Source organism: Hyla sarda, chromosome 2, assembly GCF_029499605.1.
Source record: "Hyla sarda isolate aHylSar1 chromosome 2, aHylSar1.hap1, whole genome shotgun sequence".
Classification (NCBI taxonomy): Eukaryota; Metazoa; Chordata; class Amphibia; order Anura; family Hylidae; genus Hyla; species Hyla sarda.
Genome location: NC_079190.1, coordinates 97604338 through 97621996, shown reverse-complemented (window position 1 = coordinate 97621996; position 17659 = coordinate 97604338). Strand labels below are relative to the sequence as shown.

At 41.9% G+C, this 17659-nt stretch overlaps 1 protein-coding gene across 1 annotated transcript in view; it reads left to right on the top strand.

Annotated features, from left to right (window-relative positions):
• Nucleotides 1-17659, top strand: part of CTDSP2 (CTD small phosphatase 2) — a 45819-nt gene that overhangs the window by 12380 nt on the left and 15780 nt on the right. Inside the window, exons 2-3 of the mRNA XM_056562630.1 lie at nt 15226-15374; nt 15784-15822. Coding sequence (XP_056418605.1) covers nt 15226-15374; nt 15784-15822 — 188 coding nt within the window. The remainder of the gene's footprint in view (nt 1-15225; nt 15375-15783; nt 15823-17659) is intronic.

Here is a 17659-nt window from a genome sequence, read left to right as displayed (position 1 = left end):
CGATACCACTGTAGTAATAGAACTACTTGTGTCCTATGAATGATTTATGTCACTTTTTCCACTGCCGTCAGTCTGTGTCTCCCGTGTTACAGCCTGCAGTAGAGAATTGTGCATCTAGACCAGGGTTTCCCAACTAGCATGCCTCCAGCTTTTGCAAAACTACAACTCCCAGCATGTTGGAAGTTATAGTTTTGCAACAGCCAAAGACACTACTTGGGAAACACTGATGTGCAGAGTTATCCGAAACGCTCTGATCTCCTCTGTGCTGCAGATAGTGTCCCCTGCTGGTGGAGACTGCAGTGATACAGTCTTCAGTAAAGAACTTGGCAAGAAGATAACTAATAAGACCTAGTTATGGCTGCCAGTAAAAAGTACCTTCAGTTTTCTATTAAATTTTTCTATTTTAAGAAAAGAAAAGGATTTAGTGAATAATAACATCACTAACATCATGTTCTCTGCTATATCTGAGTCGTTAAAAAAAAAAATAATAAAAAAAAATACACATCTAGACTCCTCATCCTTCTTGCAGATCTATTATATATTTTGCAGATCTAAAATATACTTTTTTTTATTTATTTATTTTTTTGCATTCAGTTGTAGGTTTAATGCCGCTGTCATCACATTTTGCATCCCTAAACTGCCAGAAAACTGCCCATTGCATCATAAATAGAGATGAGCGAACTTACAGTAAATTCGATTTGTCACAAACTTCTCGGCTCGGCAGTTGAGGATTTATCCTGCATAAATTAGTTCAGCTTTCAGGTGCTCCCGTGGGCTGGAAAAGGTGGATACAGTCCTAGGAGACTCTTTCCTATGACTGTGTCCACCTTTTCCAGCCCACCGGAGCACCTGAAGGCTGAACTAATTTATGCAGGATAAGTCCTCAACTGCCGAGCCGAGAAGTTTGAGACGAATCGAATTTACTGTAAGTTCGCTCATCTCTAATCATAAAGTATGGCACACGGTGTATGCAGATTACCTGATGAGTGTCATGGGGTGGGTTGGTCAATTTATTATCCCTTCTAGTACATGAGCAGTGCAGAAATGCTTGACCTGATGTATCCTGGCCTGAGGGAAATCGGTGCAACCAAATAGGACATGTGTAGGGACCCGTCAACAAGGAAAAAGTAAAGTGCCCATACACAAGGCGCTTTTATAGGTCTGTTGGCTTTACATTGCTTCTAATGTTTTTGCATCATTTATGAGACCCTCTGGACTTGCATTTTGTAATAGTTTAGCCATCCCTATCTCAGAGGATAAAACCCATCCTCTGCAAATAGTATATTTGGGTTGCATCTCCTGTATCACAAAAAATACTGTATGGAAGGAAATGGCCATACGTAACATAAAGGTAATTCTTCTGGAAGAAATTTCTCTGACCTGAATATAATGGTCGTAGTGGCTTGATGAACATAGTAGACCCTATTCTATCATTGGGGATTCTTCTCATGGGTATAGCACTTTGGTGATATCGTAAAATATGTTCATCCCTGTGCTTGCATAACTATATAGGTCAGTATGTTATCGTAGTGACAAGATGCCGGGCTCGGGAACAGGTGCCAGGTGTTTTGCTGAATGTAAGATCTCTTTTGCTATAAAGGGCAGCATTGGCACACCTGTGCATTTACCAATCTGATGCCTGTTTACTTGACTAGGCACCAGGCAGCTGGAATTCCCCATATTTAGCTCATTGGGGTTTTCCAAAGCCTACAGTAGATATGCACACAGGACGAGGGGAGGCACAATGTATTGTTAAGCAGTCACACACCGTTGTCCCTTATAGCGTTACTGTTTGGTCGGAGTCTGGGTGTTCAGACTCTCTCCGATCACTGCCGAACACCTCTCTTCCCGACTCTATTTTATTCTCCTTTTCTCTGCATGAGAGATTCTACAGGAAGTCTGTGAAGCCAGTCTACTGTGGCAAGACCAAGTGCTCAGCCGTGTGCTTTTCCCAGACCCCGACTGATCAAAACCTTTGACAAGTGTCAAATGTGAAATGTGAAATGTTTTTTTTAAATTTTTTTTTTTTTTTTTTTCTAATGACAGCCATGTTTAAAGAATGACAACGTTTCTGGAGTGTCTGATGCCCTTGGGGACCCATCCTTTCCTGCATTGTTTAATGCAGTGTTTTACAATAGGGTGCCTCCAGCAACTGCAAAACTACTACTCCCTGCATACCTGGAAATTGTAGTTTGCCAATATAGTGCCATCTACTTGTAACACTACTACCACAAGGTGCAACCAGAACCTTTCTCTTTGCTTTCCTATTTATAGGCATGTGAATTCATTTCATACAATGTTCTACACTGCTCAAAAAAATAGAGGGAACACTAAGACAACACATCCTAGATCTGAATGAACTAATCGTATAAAATACTTTTGTCTTTACATAGTTGAATGTGCTGACAACAAAATCACACAAATTATCAATGGAAATTAAACTTATCAACCCATGGAGGTCTGGATATGGAGTCACACTCAAAATCAAAGTGGAAAACCACACTACAGGCTGATCCAACTTTGATGTAATGTCCTTAAAACAAGTCTGAGGATCTCATTTCTGTACCTAATGGCAGTCAGGCTACCTCTGGCAAGCACATGGAGGGCTGTGTGGCCCCCCAAAGAAATGCCACCCCACACCATTACTGACCCACCACCAAACTGGTCATGCTGGAGGATGTTGCAGGCAGCAGAACGTTCTCCATGCCGTCTCCAGACTCTGTCATGTCTGTCACGTGCTCAGTGTGATCCTGCTTTCATCTGTGAAGAGCACAGGGCGCCAGTGGCGAATTTGCCAATCTTGGTATTCTCTGGCAAATGCCAAACATCCTGCACGATGATTTGGCTGTAAGCTCAACCCTCACCTGTGGACTTTGGGCCCTCATCGAGTCTGTTTCTGACCGTTTGAGTGGACACATGCACATATGTGGCCTGCTGGAGGTCATTTTACAGGGCTCTGGCAGTGCTCCTCCTGCTCCTCCTTGCACAAAGGCAGAGGTAGCGGTCCTGCTGCTGGGTTGTTGCCCTCCTACGGCCTCCTCCACGTCTCCTGATGTAATGACCTGTCTCCTAGTAGCGCCTCCTTGCTCTGGACACTGTGCTGACAGACACAGCAAACCTTCTTGCCACAGCTCGCATTGATGTGCCATCCTGGATGAGCTGCACTACCTGAGCCACTTGTGTGGGTTGTAGACTTTGTCTCATGCTACCACTAGAGTGAAAGCACCACCAGAATTCAAAAGTGACCAAAACATCAGCTAGGAAGCATAAGAACTTATAAGTGGCCTGTGGTCACCACCAGCACAACCACTCCTTTATTGGGGGTGTCTTGTTAATTGCTTCTAACTTCCTGTTGTCTGTTCCATTTGCACAACAGCATGTGAAATTGATTGTCAATCAGTGTTGCATCCTAAGTGGACAGTGTGATTTCACAGAAGTGTGATTGACTTTGTGTTCCCTTTATTTTTTTTTTTTGAGCAGTGTATGAGAGATTTTTTAAATGTTTTTTTTTTTTTTTTTTTTTTGTCCATCTTGAATAGTTGTTCATTTGTGCTCCCTAATGAATCTCTCAGGGCTGTGCACATTTTGTACAAATACTTCCCAGTTCTTGTTCTTTAGCTATAAAAACACGCTAATGGCGTAGCATTATTAGGAGACTAATTTATTATTACCGCTTCAGCACGGCTCCCAGTACCCTGAAATAACACAGTGTTTTGCTTAGCGTCTTACGGGAAATCTTTCACCTCCAGCTGATCTCTGGCACACATGTAATCTGAGGGTCCTCTCTCCTGGGGTGGCCTCTCCATAGGACAGCTTGAGAAGTGCCCTGTTTCTCTTTTCTCTATGATATAGGATCCACTAGACAGATTGAAGCACCATCTGCCTCCTACATGCTACATTAAAGCACTGCCTCCCCAAGTCAATCTATGTCTGTAAATTATATATAATTTTCTTCATTGGCTGTGGGTCGTCCGACACTGTAGGGTTATTCTTAATTTGCTATTTTTATACAAATGATATAAAATATATTATGAGCCACTGTGATTAATCTGGCACATTTGTTAACTATATATAGTCTACAGTTTGCGCTGTATAAGTAGTGTAAAATGTTTTTTCTACAGTGGTGCCATAACGTGTGTATTTGTAGCCCTTGCTGTTCTTTGGCGGCTGTGGGCAGCTTAGGGCAGCGCTTTTGCTTTTCTTCAAGCAAAGCCACATCCTTTTATTTTACGAAGGTTTTAAAGGAGTAGTTTTAATTTTTATGTGCTCAGCCTAGGGAAAATAATAAAGAAAACAATATAAATATATAATATACTTTCTTACTCCTGCTGCCACTGTTATCTTTTTGAACAGCGATGTGCTTTAAGGATCGGCGCGTGTACTGCCCGTTCAGCAAATCGGAAGCCTCAGCTGCTGATTGGCTGAGTGGACAATGTATGCTCCAACCCTAAAGACAACCAGTACTGTGCTGCAGAGAACAGCGATGGAAGCAAGGAAGGGAAGTCAATATAATAATAAAAAAATGTATTAAATAAATAAATATATAATATTTTATACAAAAAAAGAATTGCAGCAGCACACATAGGTCAAAAAATTGAGGCTCTTAGCGCACTTTTTGATCAAAACGTGTCCCCCCCCCCCCCCCCCCCCCCCTATCCACCACGGGGAGGTGGCCTCATTTAGGATGGGACCCTAACACACAAATTCTGAGCCTAATGCTCGTATCCACTCACCTCTGTTGGGTATATAGCCTCTGACTGGGTGACGTGTTGGATCCATTAACAATTTTAAAACACCACCTATATATATTAATTGTATATATTATATTTATTTCATGTTTCCTCCAGGGCATAATGCATTGAAAAAAACTGAAATACCCTTTTAAGATATATACCTCATAACTGTAAAGAGACATTATAGAAATAATATATAACAAATAACATTTATGGTCAGATAGTACTCAGTCCTAAATGACTAAGCCAGTTTAGAATTATCCATATTGGGCCAAGTTTGATATATGGTGAGCGGAAAGCTAGTTGGCATTGTTTCCTTCATTCTGGTGTACTTGTGAAAAGTTTGCTACAACTGCAGGAACACTGTAAAGGAAAACGGTCAGCCTGTTCCCCCCACAATAAATCCAATACACTGGGTTATAGTGTGGGGTAAACAGGAGACCAACAAGGGGTCACTTACTTGTCCAGTAGTTCCTGAAATATGTCCCCCAGAAAATCCTATGCTGAATTCAGTGAATCGCATGCATTGTCTGTCACTCGACATCCTGCGCACAGTTCACTGAATTCAGCTTCTGAATTGATCTTCTGGGGGACAAATTTGAAGACCTTCTGGACATATTTTAGTAAGTTACCCGTTGCTAGTCTCCTGTTCACCCACACTATAAGCCAATGTATTAGGTCTAGTGTTGAACAGGTTTACCATTTTCCTTTTTAAGGAACCTGGCTAAATGCTGATTTCCAACATTTGTATTGCAGTGTGCAGTAATATATACCTGTGTGATCTCGTAAATATGGAGGTAGGAACAGTCACGTGAAGAAGCAGTAGTGTTACGACAGTACATAAACAAGTGACTCGCTGCTTTTATGTGCTTCGTGGTAGTTTAGATGGCTTGACGGATAATGTTTTTTATACCAGTATACAGCAACACGTGGATGCGCAGGATGTAAACTGGCTATTCCAGTCAGGAAAAAAAATACCTGATTCTTTTACTGGCGGGACTATGAATAGAATGGTCAGTTCAAAGTATAGGGCGCACCAACAAATAATTTAATTTAAAAAAAAACTAGTGATCATGATTGTAATATAGGGGTTCAGAAAATGTGACATTGGTAACAAACATGTCAATGACCATGTTGAGTATTGAATTAATGGAGATCCAGTAGCTGCCACTTACACTGTTCTCAGATGCTGTCAACTAGAGGTTCTCATTACTTCTATTGGTGTCATCTCTCTGATGGACATTGATCCATTTGATACAGTTAAGATCATAGAGATGAGCGAACTTACAGTAAATTTGATTCGTCACAAACTTCTCGGCTCGGCAGCTGATGACTTCTCCTGCATAAATTAGCTTTCAGGTGCTCCCGTGGGCTGGAAAAGGTGGATACAGTCCTAGGAGACTCTTTCCTAGGACTGTATCCACCTTTTCCAGCCCACCGGAGCACCTGAAAGCTGAACTAATTTAGGATAAGTCAGCAACTGCCGAGCCGAGAAGTTCGTGTCGAATCGTATTTACTCTAAGTTCACTCATCTCTAATCATAAATATAGGAAACCCCTTAAAGGGGTAGTCCAGTGGTGAAAAACTTATCCCCTTTCCTAAGGATAGGGGATAAGTTCGAGATTGCGGGGGTCCGACCGCTGGGGCCCCCTGCTATCTCTCTGTACGGGGGACAGGCAGCAGGTGTCGACCACCGCACGAAGCAGCGGCCGACACGCCCCCTCAATACATCGCTATGGCAGAGCCCGAGATTGCCGAAGGCAGCGCTCCGGCTCTGTCATAGAGTTGTATTGAGGGGCGTGACGGCCGCCACTTCGCGCGGTGGTCGACATGCCCCCTTCCCGCGGGCTGTTGGGGCCCCGTACAGGAGATCGCGGGGGGCCCCAGCTGTCTGACTCCCCACGATCTGCAACTTATCCCCTATCCTTAGGATAGGGGATAAGTTGTTCACCACTGGACTACTCCTTTTAAGTGTGTCCTGAGTGATCCGTGGATCTTACGCAAGTGACAGACTTATGGCCGGCTTGTAAGCTCCTGTCCTTATAGAATGCAACAAATGACGTTTAATATATTTAGTATTTCCTCTAGGAAATCCTATTATCTAGCACTTGGGATGTGTTATTATTGTACTCTGAATCCAGTGCCATACATCTCAGATATAAGGAATAGGCTATGCATCAATTGGTATTTGACTGTGTACAAAAAAAATCTACAACAAAGTATAGTACATCCTGTTTTTACATGACAGGAAAAAAATCTGCATGAATTTTGGGGCAAGCTTTGGATTTAAAAAAAAATTACCATATATGTGATGTTTAACCAATTTCTTTAAAGGGGTACTCAACTTCCTCAGTGTCCAAAACATTTTGTTCTGAACGCTGGGTGTGGGCTACTGGGGTCGTGAAGTCATGTACACGCCCCCAAGTGATGTCATGCCACGCCCTCTCAATGCAAGTCTATGGGAAGGGGCGTGGTAGTCACCATGCCCCCTCCTATAGACTTGCATTGAGGGGGCGTGGCATGACATCACTAGGGGGCATGTGCATGATGTCACAACCCTCGCTGACTGCACCGAGTGTTCGGAACAAAATGTTCCGGACACTGGGGCAGTGGAGTACCCCTTTTAGATTTCGGGTGGGGAAATCTGTGGCATAATCTATAAAATGTTACTTGCAGACTTTGATCGTCAACATGCCGGGCATTGGGCAGTCTGATAAATCTGGACTGACAATTGACTACTGTGTACTATATAAAACTATTGGGTGCAGATTTTCATAATCTAGGAATTTTATGATATTTTTAATGTGTGTGTGTGTTTTTTTTTTTTTTTTATGTGAATTTAGCAAGATGCATCCTGGTCTAAATTCTATTGGCCAGGAAGCGATCAATCAATAGTCTGCACGGGATTGTGACCAATGAGATGTCATGATAATACAGGAAGTGACATGTTTCAATGACGTCAGAGACAGGAGGTTATTTAAACCCCTGCAAGGCTTGTTTGCACGCCATTTGCCTCTTAGCCCTTGATAAAGCCACAGCCTGTGGCGAAACGTCGGGCGGGCGGGCAATGTGTTAGATTTTTAATTGTCTCACACTATAGATTGTGGACTGCAGCCACAATCTATTTTTTCAATTCATTTATATAGCATGCAGTGTCATGCCAATCAATGCATTATGGGTCAATATGTGTGAGGTTATTTTAATCTTGGCTCATTAAACGTTAAGTTTTATATTGGGTGGGAATTTAGGGTCTTAGTGACCGCTTAGTGGTCAAATGTTAATAATTTTTTTTTTTTATAACACTTACCAAAAAAAAATCTGATTGTCAGCAGCTTAAAGTAGCCCACATAGTTCCATTTCTTTGTACATGGAGATTAAAGTTCTCTCGAAGTGTATATTTGGCCTAGAATGTTAGTGAATAGATGTTTGTTCTGCACAGCTGCTCGCCACGTATGGATGCTGCTCTCATTTAGCTTTGCTGTCTGCTAAGGTGTTAAACAGATGTTCAAGGAGGGTCCATCCTCCTGTTGCAATGCACTGTAGATCTGTAATTGAAATTGAATAGGACATAATGTACTGTGTTCCAGCTGCTCACTGCATTTTGTTGTATTGCTCGTAACCGGCATGTCAACAGAAAACATTCCATGTCTGTTTAGAGCAGGGGTCTCAAACTGGTGGCTCTCCAGATGTTGCAAAACTTCAACTCTCAGCATTCCCGACAGCCGCTAGCTGCAGCAAATGGCGGTCTGGGCATGTCCAGGCATGCTGGGAGTTGACGTTTTGCAACATCTGGAGGGCCACCAGTTTGAGACCCCTGCTTTAGAGTCTTGTCCTGCCTCAGGGAAATAGCTCAGGTTATGTAGGAGATAGGAAGCCTTTTGGAGCTTTTGATGACTATTGCAAGTCGTCTATTAAACGGGTATTCCGGCTTTATACATCTTATCCCCTATCCAAAGAATAGGGGATAAGATGTATGATCGCAGGGGTCCCGCCGCTGGGACCCCTGCGATCTCTGTGCAGCCCCCGGCATTCTTTGCCGGGCACTGCCTCAGAGACCGTGACGTCACGGCCCTTGTGCCATCCAGTCATGTCTATGGGAGGGGGCGTAATGGCCGTCACACCCTCTCCCATAGATATGAATGGAGGGGGCGTGACTGCATGAAGGGCCGTGACATCACACCTTTGAGGCAGCGCCGGCACAGAATGCCGGGGGCTGCACCAAGATGGCACAGTATTGAAAGAAAAAAAAAAAAAAAAGTATACTAGAAAGCTGTAGGGTTGTTCAGTTCTAAAGCTTTTCTGTAGCGTACACCACCAACTCTACTACGTCTGAAGACCATGACTTCTATATTGCGTAGGGAAGGAATAGATATGACTAGGGTCAGCTGATGCATACGATGGGTATATATCCAAGAAGTGAAGATCGGATCTGAAGATTGCCAGGAAGTCATTATTGGCCTAAAGGAAGACAATTCAAAAGAACTCGTAGGAACTCCCAGAGAAGGAAGCTGTGGTCCTATAATTAGAGCCTTACTACAATGGATATACATATATATAGAAGCACACATCAGGAGGCAATTGTGAAGCTTCTACTCCCAGAACCATCTGTCTTTGTTAGTCATATAATGGTCACTATCTCTGTCTGAAACAAAGTTCTTAGGATTAAGACTATTCATGATGTTTTACCTGGGATCATTTGTCATCTCCGGAAGCATATAGATTGAGGTCTCGGAGATGTCTCCTGCTTCTTGTGTATGATCTTCTAGAATACCACATCACACTAATACTTGGAGTCTCAGAATAATGACTTTTATTCAGGACTCTAAATGAAAAGAGGAGGAGTCCTACTTAAAAACTAAGTTGTAGTATTTTGGCCACACTCACTACTGACCTGACTTTGGCTAAATATACTCATCAAAGTGTGAACCCAGCCCTATAGGTATGTAAGGTATGGCGGATTTTTGGATGAATTTCTGCCCGCAGTAGTCATTTATCATAACCTTTATCCTTTTTAGTTGCTTTGAGGGCTATTCAGATGGTTTGTCAGAACGTTTATCAATCACTCTCTTGCGGATTTGGCTACATCCAGGTAAGGTTGCCGTAGGTTGACTCGGACGTATCACTTTGAGAAGAGCAGCAATGACCCACTGACAGTAGAATAGGATTTGCATTCATAAAACAGGTAGGGCTTAGTGTGTCTCTGCATTTATACCACTCGGCAGTGCCGTAGATCCAGTGCCTATTTTTTACTGGTTATAACAGGGGTCCAACCAGAGCAAATTGACATCAACCCCGTCACTTATCCAAAGGCAAAAAGCATAATAAAATAATATAATAATAATAATAATTAATAAAAAAAAAATATTCTGGGGCAATGTTCTCCAAAACTACTCCACAAGTTGTTGATGCACACTGGTTGTTGTAGTATTTAAACAGAGGGAAAGCCACAGGTTGCAGAACACTGTTCTAAAGTATATTTATAATTTACAGTGGACAAACTACCTTCCTCATGGCGTAAAGCAAGTTGTTGGTGGTCTATATTGGTATCCTTTTACTAGCGGCCCCCTGCCCTGGGAAAATAGTTGTGGCTGTTTATAGGTTCCTGAAGGAGACAACTCAATACAGCTAGAATGACCTGGGGGACCTAACCACGAGGTCAGGGAGCTGTTACTAGTGTCTCATGGAAGTTATAAAAAAGTATTCACAAAAAGCGCTTCTTGTACTTGCTGTATTGTAGGTTCATACGCTGTACGTCTGCAGCGGAAACAGTCTGGGTAATTTCACACCTGCTTTTTAAGTGTTTACTACTGTCTGGCCGTCTGCAGTGCCTTAATCAGAGGTGGCTTCCAGATGCTATTGACCATGTAACCCTATATCCTAGTGTTTTGCTGGTGACACCATAGACCAGATCTTACTACTTTTGAATATTCTGCTCATTTTATTTTCATGTGCATCTATCTATTGTCATTCAGGAGTGGGACGCTAAGATTAAAAGGCAGATGTAGCATCCAGAGGGTAGTAACGATCATGTAGAAACGTCTCTGATTCCAACATTCAATAGTCAATAGTTTTCTGGAATCCATTCATATAGAGCATACTTTAAGTTTTTCTATTTCAAAAATATAATCCTTTTACTTGAAATGGAATCTGATTTTTTTTGTATTTTTTCCCTGTAATAACTCCATACAATGGAAAAACTAAGTTCCTACCTATTACACAAGATTTAGCCATTTGACTAGTGATGAATTGTGGATAAAATTCTATTAAAAGGGTACTCCCCTGCTGAGCGTTTGGAACAAACTGTTCATAACGCTGGAGCCGGCGCCGGGAGCTTGTGACTTCATAGCCCCCTCGTGACGTCACACTCCGCCCCCTCAATGCAAGTCTATGGGAGGGGGCGTGACAGCCGTCACGCCCCCTCCCATAGACTTGCATTGAGAGGGGGGGGGGGGGGGGCGTGACGTCTTGAGCTCCCGGCTCCAGCGTTCGGAACAGTTTGTTCTAACGCTGAGCAGCGGAGTACCCCTTTTAATGTTCATTTGAGTAAAATAGTATTGGAAATCCAAGGAAACAAAACTGTTAACCCTTAATGCTTTTCAATCCAGCATGTGACCTTTCCTCTTACTATGAGGGAGAGCCACATTCTGGCTTAAAACGTGTTAGTAATAAAAATTACAAGACAACATTTCACACTACTGAGAATAAAGAATTAAAAGTGAACCTGACAGCTGTTTTACCCAAACTAAACCCAATACACAGGGTTAAAGTGCCGTTGAACATGAGTAAAATTGTGTTGCTCACTCCGATCCGTGTTCCCGTGTAGACTTAGAGCCTCTGTTGCAAATATGCTCTTTTGCGCAATGGAGGTGGGAGTCTGCTCTCCGAGCTTCCCTGCCTCCGCCCCCTCTGCTTCCATATGTCTATCCACCTCTGAATATGCTTATCCTCTTCAGATCACGTTCTAATGATGTGAGAGCCTATGCCCATATGATCACTCTGAAGAGAATATACATATTCAGATGTGGGCAGGCATATAGAAGCAGAGGCAGGTAAGCTCAAAGGGCGGGCTCCTGCCTCCATTTCGCAAAGGAGCATATTTGCAAATTGGCAACAGAGGCTCTAAGGCTACAACAGGACCAAGGATCGTAATAAGTAATCATTTTATTACAACCCTGTGTATTGGATTTAGTGCGGGTGAACCAGCTGTCAAATTCACTTTAAAATGTTCTACTTCAAGAAGCGCTGGAGTTATATACTTTTCTTACCACAGAATGTTAGGATGTTCCCTTTATCCATCCGCGCGCTCTGTTTGAAGCCGAGAACATACAGCCCTATGTGAGCTGACTGCAATCTGTGATTTACTATTGTGAACCCAACCTGGGTGGTGCCCCAGAATGTTGTGCACTGTGCAAAATAAGCCTTCAAATTTTAAAAGGGGGGTGGGGTAGTCCAAATGGGGTCTGTCCTCACATCCCCCATCTAAAATCCTGTTACTATATATGGTTGGAAATTCCCAACGAGAAAAAGTTGTGGTCAACTTTCCCGATGCGTATGTCCTGATAGTAGATAGAGAGGAGACAACATTCCACACTAAAAACCCAATGCTTTGTAAATCAGGGCCATGTTGTTGTGGGTTATTAATGTAAGTTCTTAAAGGGGTACTCCGGTGGAAAACGTTTTATTTTTATTATTATTATTTTTAATCAACTGGTGCCAGAAAGTTAAACAGATTTGTAATTGACTTCTACAAAAAAAAAAAAATCTTTACCCTTCTAGTACTTTTTAGCAGCTGTATTCTACAAAGGAAATTCTTTTCTTTTTGAATTTCTCTTTTGTCCACAGTGCTCTTTGCGGACACCTGATGCCCGTATCAGGAACTGTCCAGAGCAGGAGAAAATCACCATTGCAAACCTATGCTGCTCTGGACAGTTCCTGACACGGACAGAGGTGTCAACAGAGAGCACTGTGGACAAGACAAAAAAGGAATAAAAAATAAATAAAAAATAATTTCTTCTGTAGCATACAGCTGCTAAAAAGTACTGGAAAGGTAAAGATTTTTTTTAATAGAAGTCATTTACAAATCTGTTTAACTTTCTGGCACCAGTTGATTTAAAAAAATGTTTTTCACGGGAGTACCCCATTAATCCAAGGCCACTAGTCACATTCTGCTCCTCATGAGTTCAATGGCTACTCTCCCATCCGCAGTGCGCTCTGTCCCCCACCCTCGGAGACCATCACCAGGCTCAGACGGGCCCCCAACTTAGCTGGTGATTCTCTGAACGCGCAGCATCCTAGAAATGGGACCCCCAATGATCATAAAACTTATCCCCTAACCACAGGATACCCTAGAGTACCTCTTTAAATATTTATCTTCTTCTGACAGTCCTTTTTATATGAACAACTACTTTTCCTAAGATATAGTTTGTGATGTCGATTTTAGACATTTCTTGAAGATGCTATCTTATAACTTGTTCTTGACCTCTGAAGCTAAGAGGGGGAAGTAAGCACGATTAACCAAATGCATTTTTGGAGGTTAGACTGTAGATCCTATCTGGGATCACCAACAGCAATGAACAGTCTTGGAGCCATTCCAGTAACTTGCCTTTTGCGCCGTCTCCACATGACCTATTAAGGCTGTTTGTGATGCGTGGAATTCTTTGATATGAACTTTTGATTAATTGTTTTTTGAGCCGAAGAAAAAAAAAAACTTGCGTTCACCTTCAGGCATTTCCTGAAATCTGATCTATTTTATTTTTTATTTTTTGGGTGATGTCGTTTTTTTTTTTTTCCATTCTGCAGCTTCTGTTCAAGCTAAAATGGTCCCTGCGGTACAGTGGTGTCTGCCCAATCCCGATAGTCTTGGCGGTGAAATAGTTAAATGTAGTGAGCTTCGGTTAACTTGATGGAAAAAGTTGAGTATTTAATGTTCGGAGATACAATCCGGGATATTATTATAATTGTCGCCCATACAACTTGGTCCATGATGGCAAGGGTTACTATGGCAATTTGCGACAAAAACTGACATGCCAAATATTTGGTTAGTTTTGCATTTTTTGACAAAGGAGGCATGGTCGGTGCTAAATTATTTTGGCACATGATTTTAGTTTGAAGCCTTAGACCAGTGATCATCAAACTGTGGTTGCAAAACTACTACTCCCAGCATGCCCAGACAGCTGTCGGCTGTCCGGACATGCTGGGAGGAGTTGTTTTGCATAATCTGAAGTCCTCCAATGCTTCAGACTTATACCCCTGTGTAGGCCCAGATTTATCAAACTGTGTGAGGAAAAAGTGGAGTAATTTCCCCCAGCGACCAATCACAGCTCAGCTTTCACTTTACCACAGCTCGTTAGCTGAGCTGTGATTGGTCGCTGTGGGAAAATCCCTCCCCTTTTTCTCACACAGTTTGATAAATCAGGGCCTAATAGACTACTGTGTTTTCCTATCCCAAATTTCTTATTCTAACTCCAAACTTCTCAGGGCTGCTTTATATTTCTTTTTACGCTTATTGCACACGATTTACAGGATTATTGCACAATCGTTCCTGTTCTTTTTATGAACTACGGCTATATATATTTCTGCTTTTATTGCTCATTCATATCCAAGTCTGTAAATCAAATGTGCTGTGTGTGGTGTTTTTTTTTTTTTTTTTTTTCTTCTTTTTTTAAATGGGTTTGGTGTTTTTTTTTCCTGTTGGAACATAGTCTAATACAATCAGTGGTTTGACTGCCCCCTAGTGTTAGGTGACAGTATAGTACGGCCACCACACGTAGCAGTGTTCGACGGGCCCCCTCCATGTATCTCTATGGGAGAGCCGAAGCGCTGTACTCGTGTATCTCCAGCTCTTCCGTAGAGATGCTTGGAGGGGACTTGTCGACCACCGCGTACTTTGGTGGTCGACAATCTGTGCACGGAGCGGAGGTTACTCCGTGCGTGAGGAGAACCAGGGTGCTGGGCAGGAGATTACAGGGGGTCCCAGGGGTCTAATCCCTTGCAATCAGAAAGGGGATGAGAATGTATATACCAGAGTTCCCCTTTAAGGTTAGTGAATTGCATGTGGGCATTGTGTATTTCCATTGTGCAATCTCATGGTATTGTACACATACACCAATACTATGCATACAAAAATGGTGCATGTTTTCAATACATTTCGTACATTTTAGACTACTCCTAGCCGCACCCCTTTCACATAACTCAAAATTGTTGAGGTAGGCGTAAAAGCTGTCAATGAGGGTAAATATAGACTGCAGCATTTTGTAATCTAATTCCGGCTTAGTAAATCTCCCCCATTCTTTTCCTAGTGTTTTGCCATTTGTTTGGTAAAGTATGATTTACAACTTGCCAACATGATTATAATTTTTTTTTTCTATTATGTATTTATTTAAACTTGTGGACGACCTGAAACAAACCGCCACCTAGTGTTCAAAAAAGTGAATAACCTTGCTAAATTAATGCTAAACTGTTTTTTTCTTTTTTTTTTCTTCTTTTTTTCCAGGGCTAGTCTCCAGGTCCTCGCCAAAGAAGCCTAGAAGTCGGAGCATATTTAAGGCACTTTTCTGTTGCCTCAGTGCACAGAATGTCAATCGACAAGGAGGCACCGGTGAACCTCCCACCCAAAAGGAGGATACCCAAACTACCCCAAAGGTACTTTCAATAGTTGTGTACTGTCCACAGAAGTGGTGGTGTAAATTTTAAAGCTGGTTTCATATGTAGAATTTAGTCAGTATGTTTTTTTTGTACTTTTATCTAAAACCAGGAGAGGAACTAACACACAGAACATCAATAATGGAAAGATTTGCAAATTCTTCTGTGTTTTGTTACCCACTCCTGGTTTGGGCAAAAAAAAATTAATGCTGACCAAAATACTAAAAATTAATTTTTAGCTCATATGGCCCAAATTGTGACTAGTCCACACTTGATTTTTGGTCCACTACCGTTTGACCTTGTATCAGAATTTCTTCTATGTTCTACTGGGACTCCCTGCTTTGTGGTTGTGTAACTTTAATAAAGATAAGGATGGCTTACCTGCGGTATTTTCCTCTTTTTCTTTCAGTCGGAGTTACTTCAGTGTCTTCAGTATCAGTTTTACCAGGTATGTATCTTTTTAGTACTTGGAGCTTTTTCATACATCAATAGTCACGAGGTACAATGGCTGCCATGTTCTGTTAAGGATTCCCTCAATGCTAGCCTATTAGAAAGTCTATAGAAAATCTAGTTTTTCTATGAAATTAAAGGAGTAGTCTCATGGAATAAAACTCAGTATATATGGGAGAATTCCCAAAAATATCTACTGTTCCTGTTCTTCAGACAGCAATGCAAGCTGCTGATTGTGCAAGGACTTTACTATAATACTAGCTGTGTTATAACTTTATTGTATTTTATTTTGTCCCTCAATGTACTCAAAGTATCTGGTTCATCCTCCTCATGTAAGCTATTACTTACATGAGGAGGATGGACTCACTATTTGTAAAATACCTCCCAGGTAGAGTCTTACAGTCCTAAGTAGACCTTATGATGTCACGCCCCCCTCAATGCAAGTCTATGGGAGGGGGCGTGATGGCTGTCACGCCCCCTCCCGTAGACTTGCATTGAGGGGGTGGGGCGTGATGTCATGAGGGGGCGGGTCTATGACATCACGAGCTCCCGGCTCCAGCATTCAGAACAGTTTGTTCCAAACGCTGAGCAGCGGAGTACCCCTTTTAAAGCTTTGATTCAAGTTCTCTTAAAGGAGAACTCCATCAAAGCTTCAAATTTTTAGACACTGACTTTTGTAGGCCTTATATCTGATATAAATATGATTTTTGGTCCACTACTGTTTGGCCTTGTATCAGAATCTCTTCTATGTTCTACTGGGACTCCCTACTTTGTGGCTGTGTAACTTTAATAAATATACCCCATCCATCATTGCATTAGGTATACTTTTCAGCTAAGATGGTACAGTCCTACTGAAAGGGGGTTATCCAGGAAAAAACTTTTTTTTTTATATATATATATATATATATATATATATATATATATCAACTGGCTCTAGAAAGTTAAACAGATTTGTAAATTACTTCTATAAAAAAAATCTGAATCCTTTTAGTACTTATGAGCTTCTGAAGTTAAGGTTGTACTTTTCTGTCCAAGTGCTCTCTGATGACACGTGTCTCGGGAACCGCCCAATTTAGAAGCAAATCCCCATAGCAAACCTCTTCTAAACTGGGCGGTTCCCGAGAAACATGTCATCAGAGAGGATTTAGACAGAAAAGAACAACCTTAACTTCAGAAGCTCATAAGTACTGAAAGGATTAAGATTTTTTTTAATAGAAGTAATTTACAAATCTCAGGGCAAGGAGAAGATGTGATATTCGGCACTGCTCCTACTGGCTAGACTGGATTGTACGGCGGGCGTGTGACTAGGACAAACCAATAGAGATGTGGTGGTGCTCTGACGTAGAAGCAAAGTTCAAATCTTCAATACAGTAGAGAATAGAATAACATCGGCACTCACCGGTCTTCTCTTTAAAAAGGCTTCTTTATTAATACATACTCACAACATGAAATGCAGTAAGGGAGAGGGACCCGTGCAGGGGGGGTAAGTAGTAGGCAACAGACTCTGTTTCACTCGTTACACGAGCTTCATCCGGCCATATCTACCTGGAATTCTGTGCTGCTTCTTATACAGGTGGGCGGCCAATTGCAAACGCTCTGGACCGCCCTCCTCTCCTGACACACCTGGCGAGTTCTCATTAGAGTCTCACCATTGGCTAACCATCACCATTTTTGTGAGTGCGTCAGTATAAGAAAGCATATACAAAGACATGTGCATATTAAAAACTGAATATTTAAAAACATGGTGCATAATAAACTTTATCATTCAATCCGAGAGGACCTGCTGCTGCTGTTTGTACAATCCAATATGTTTCTCTTTGCAATAGGTATTGGTC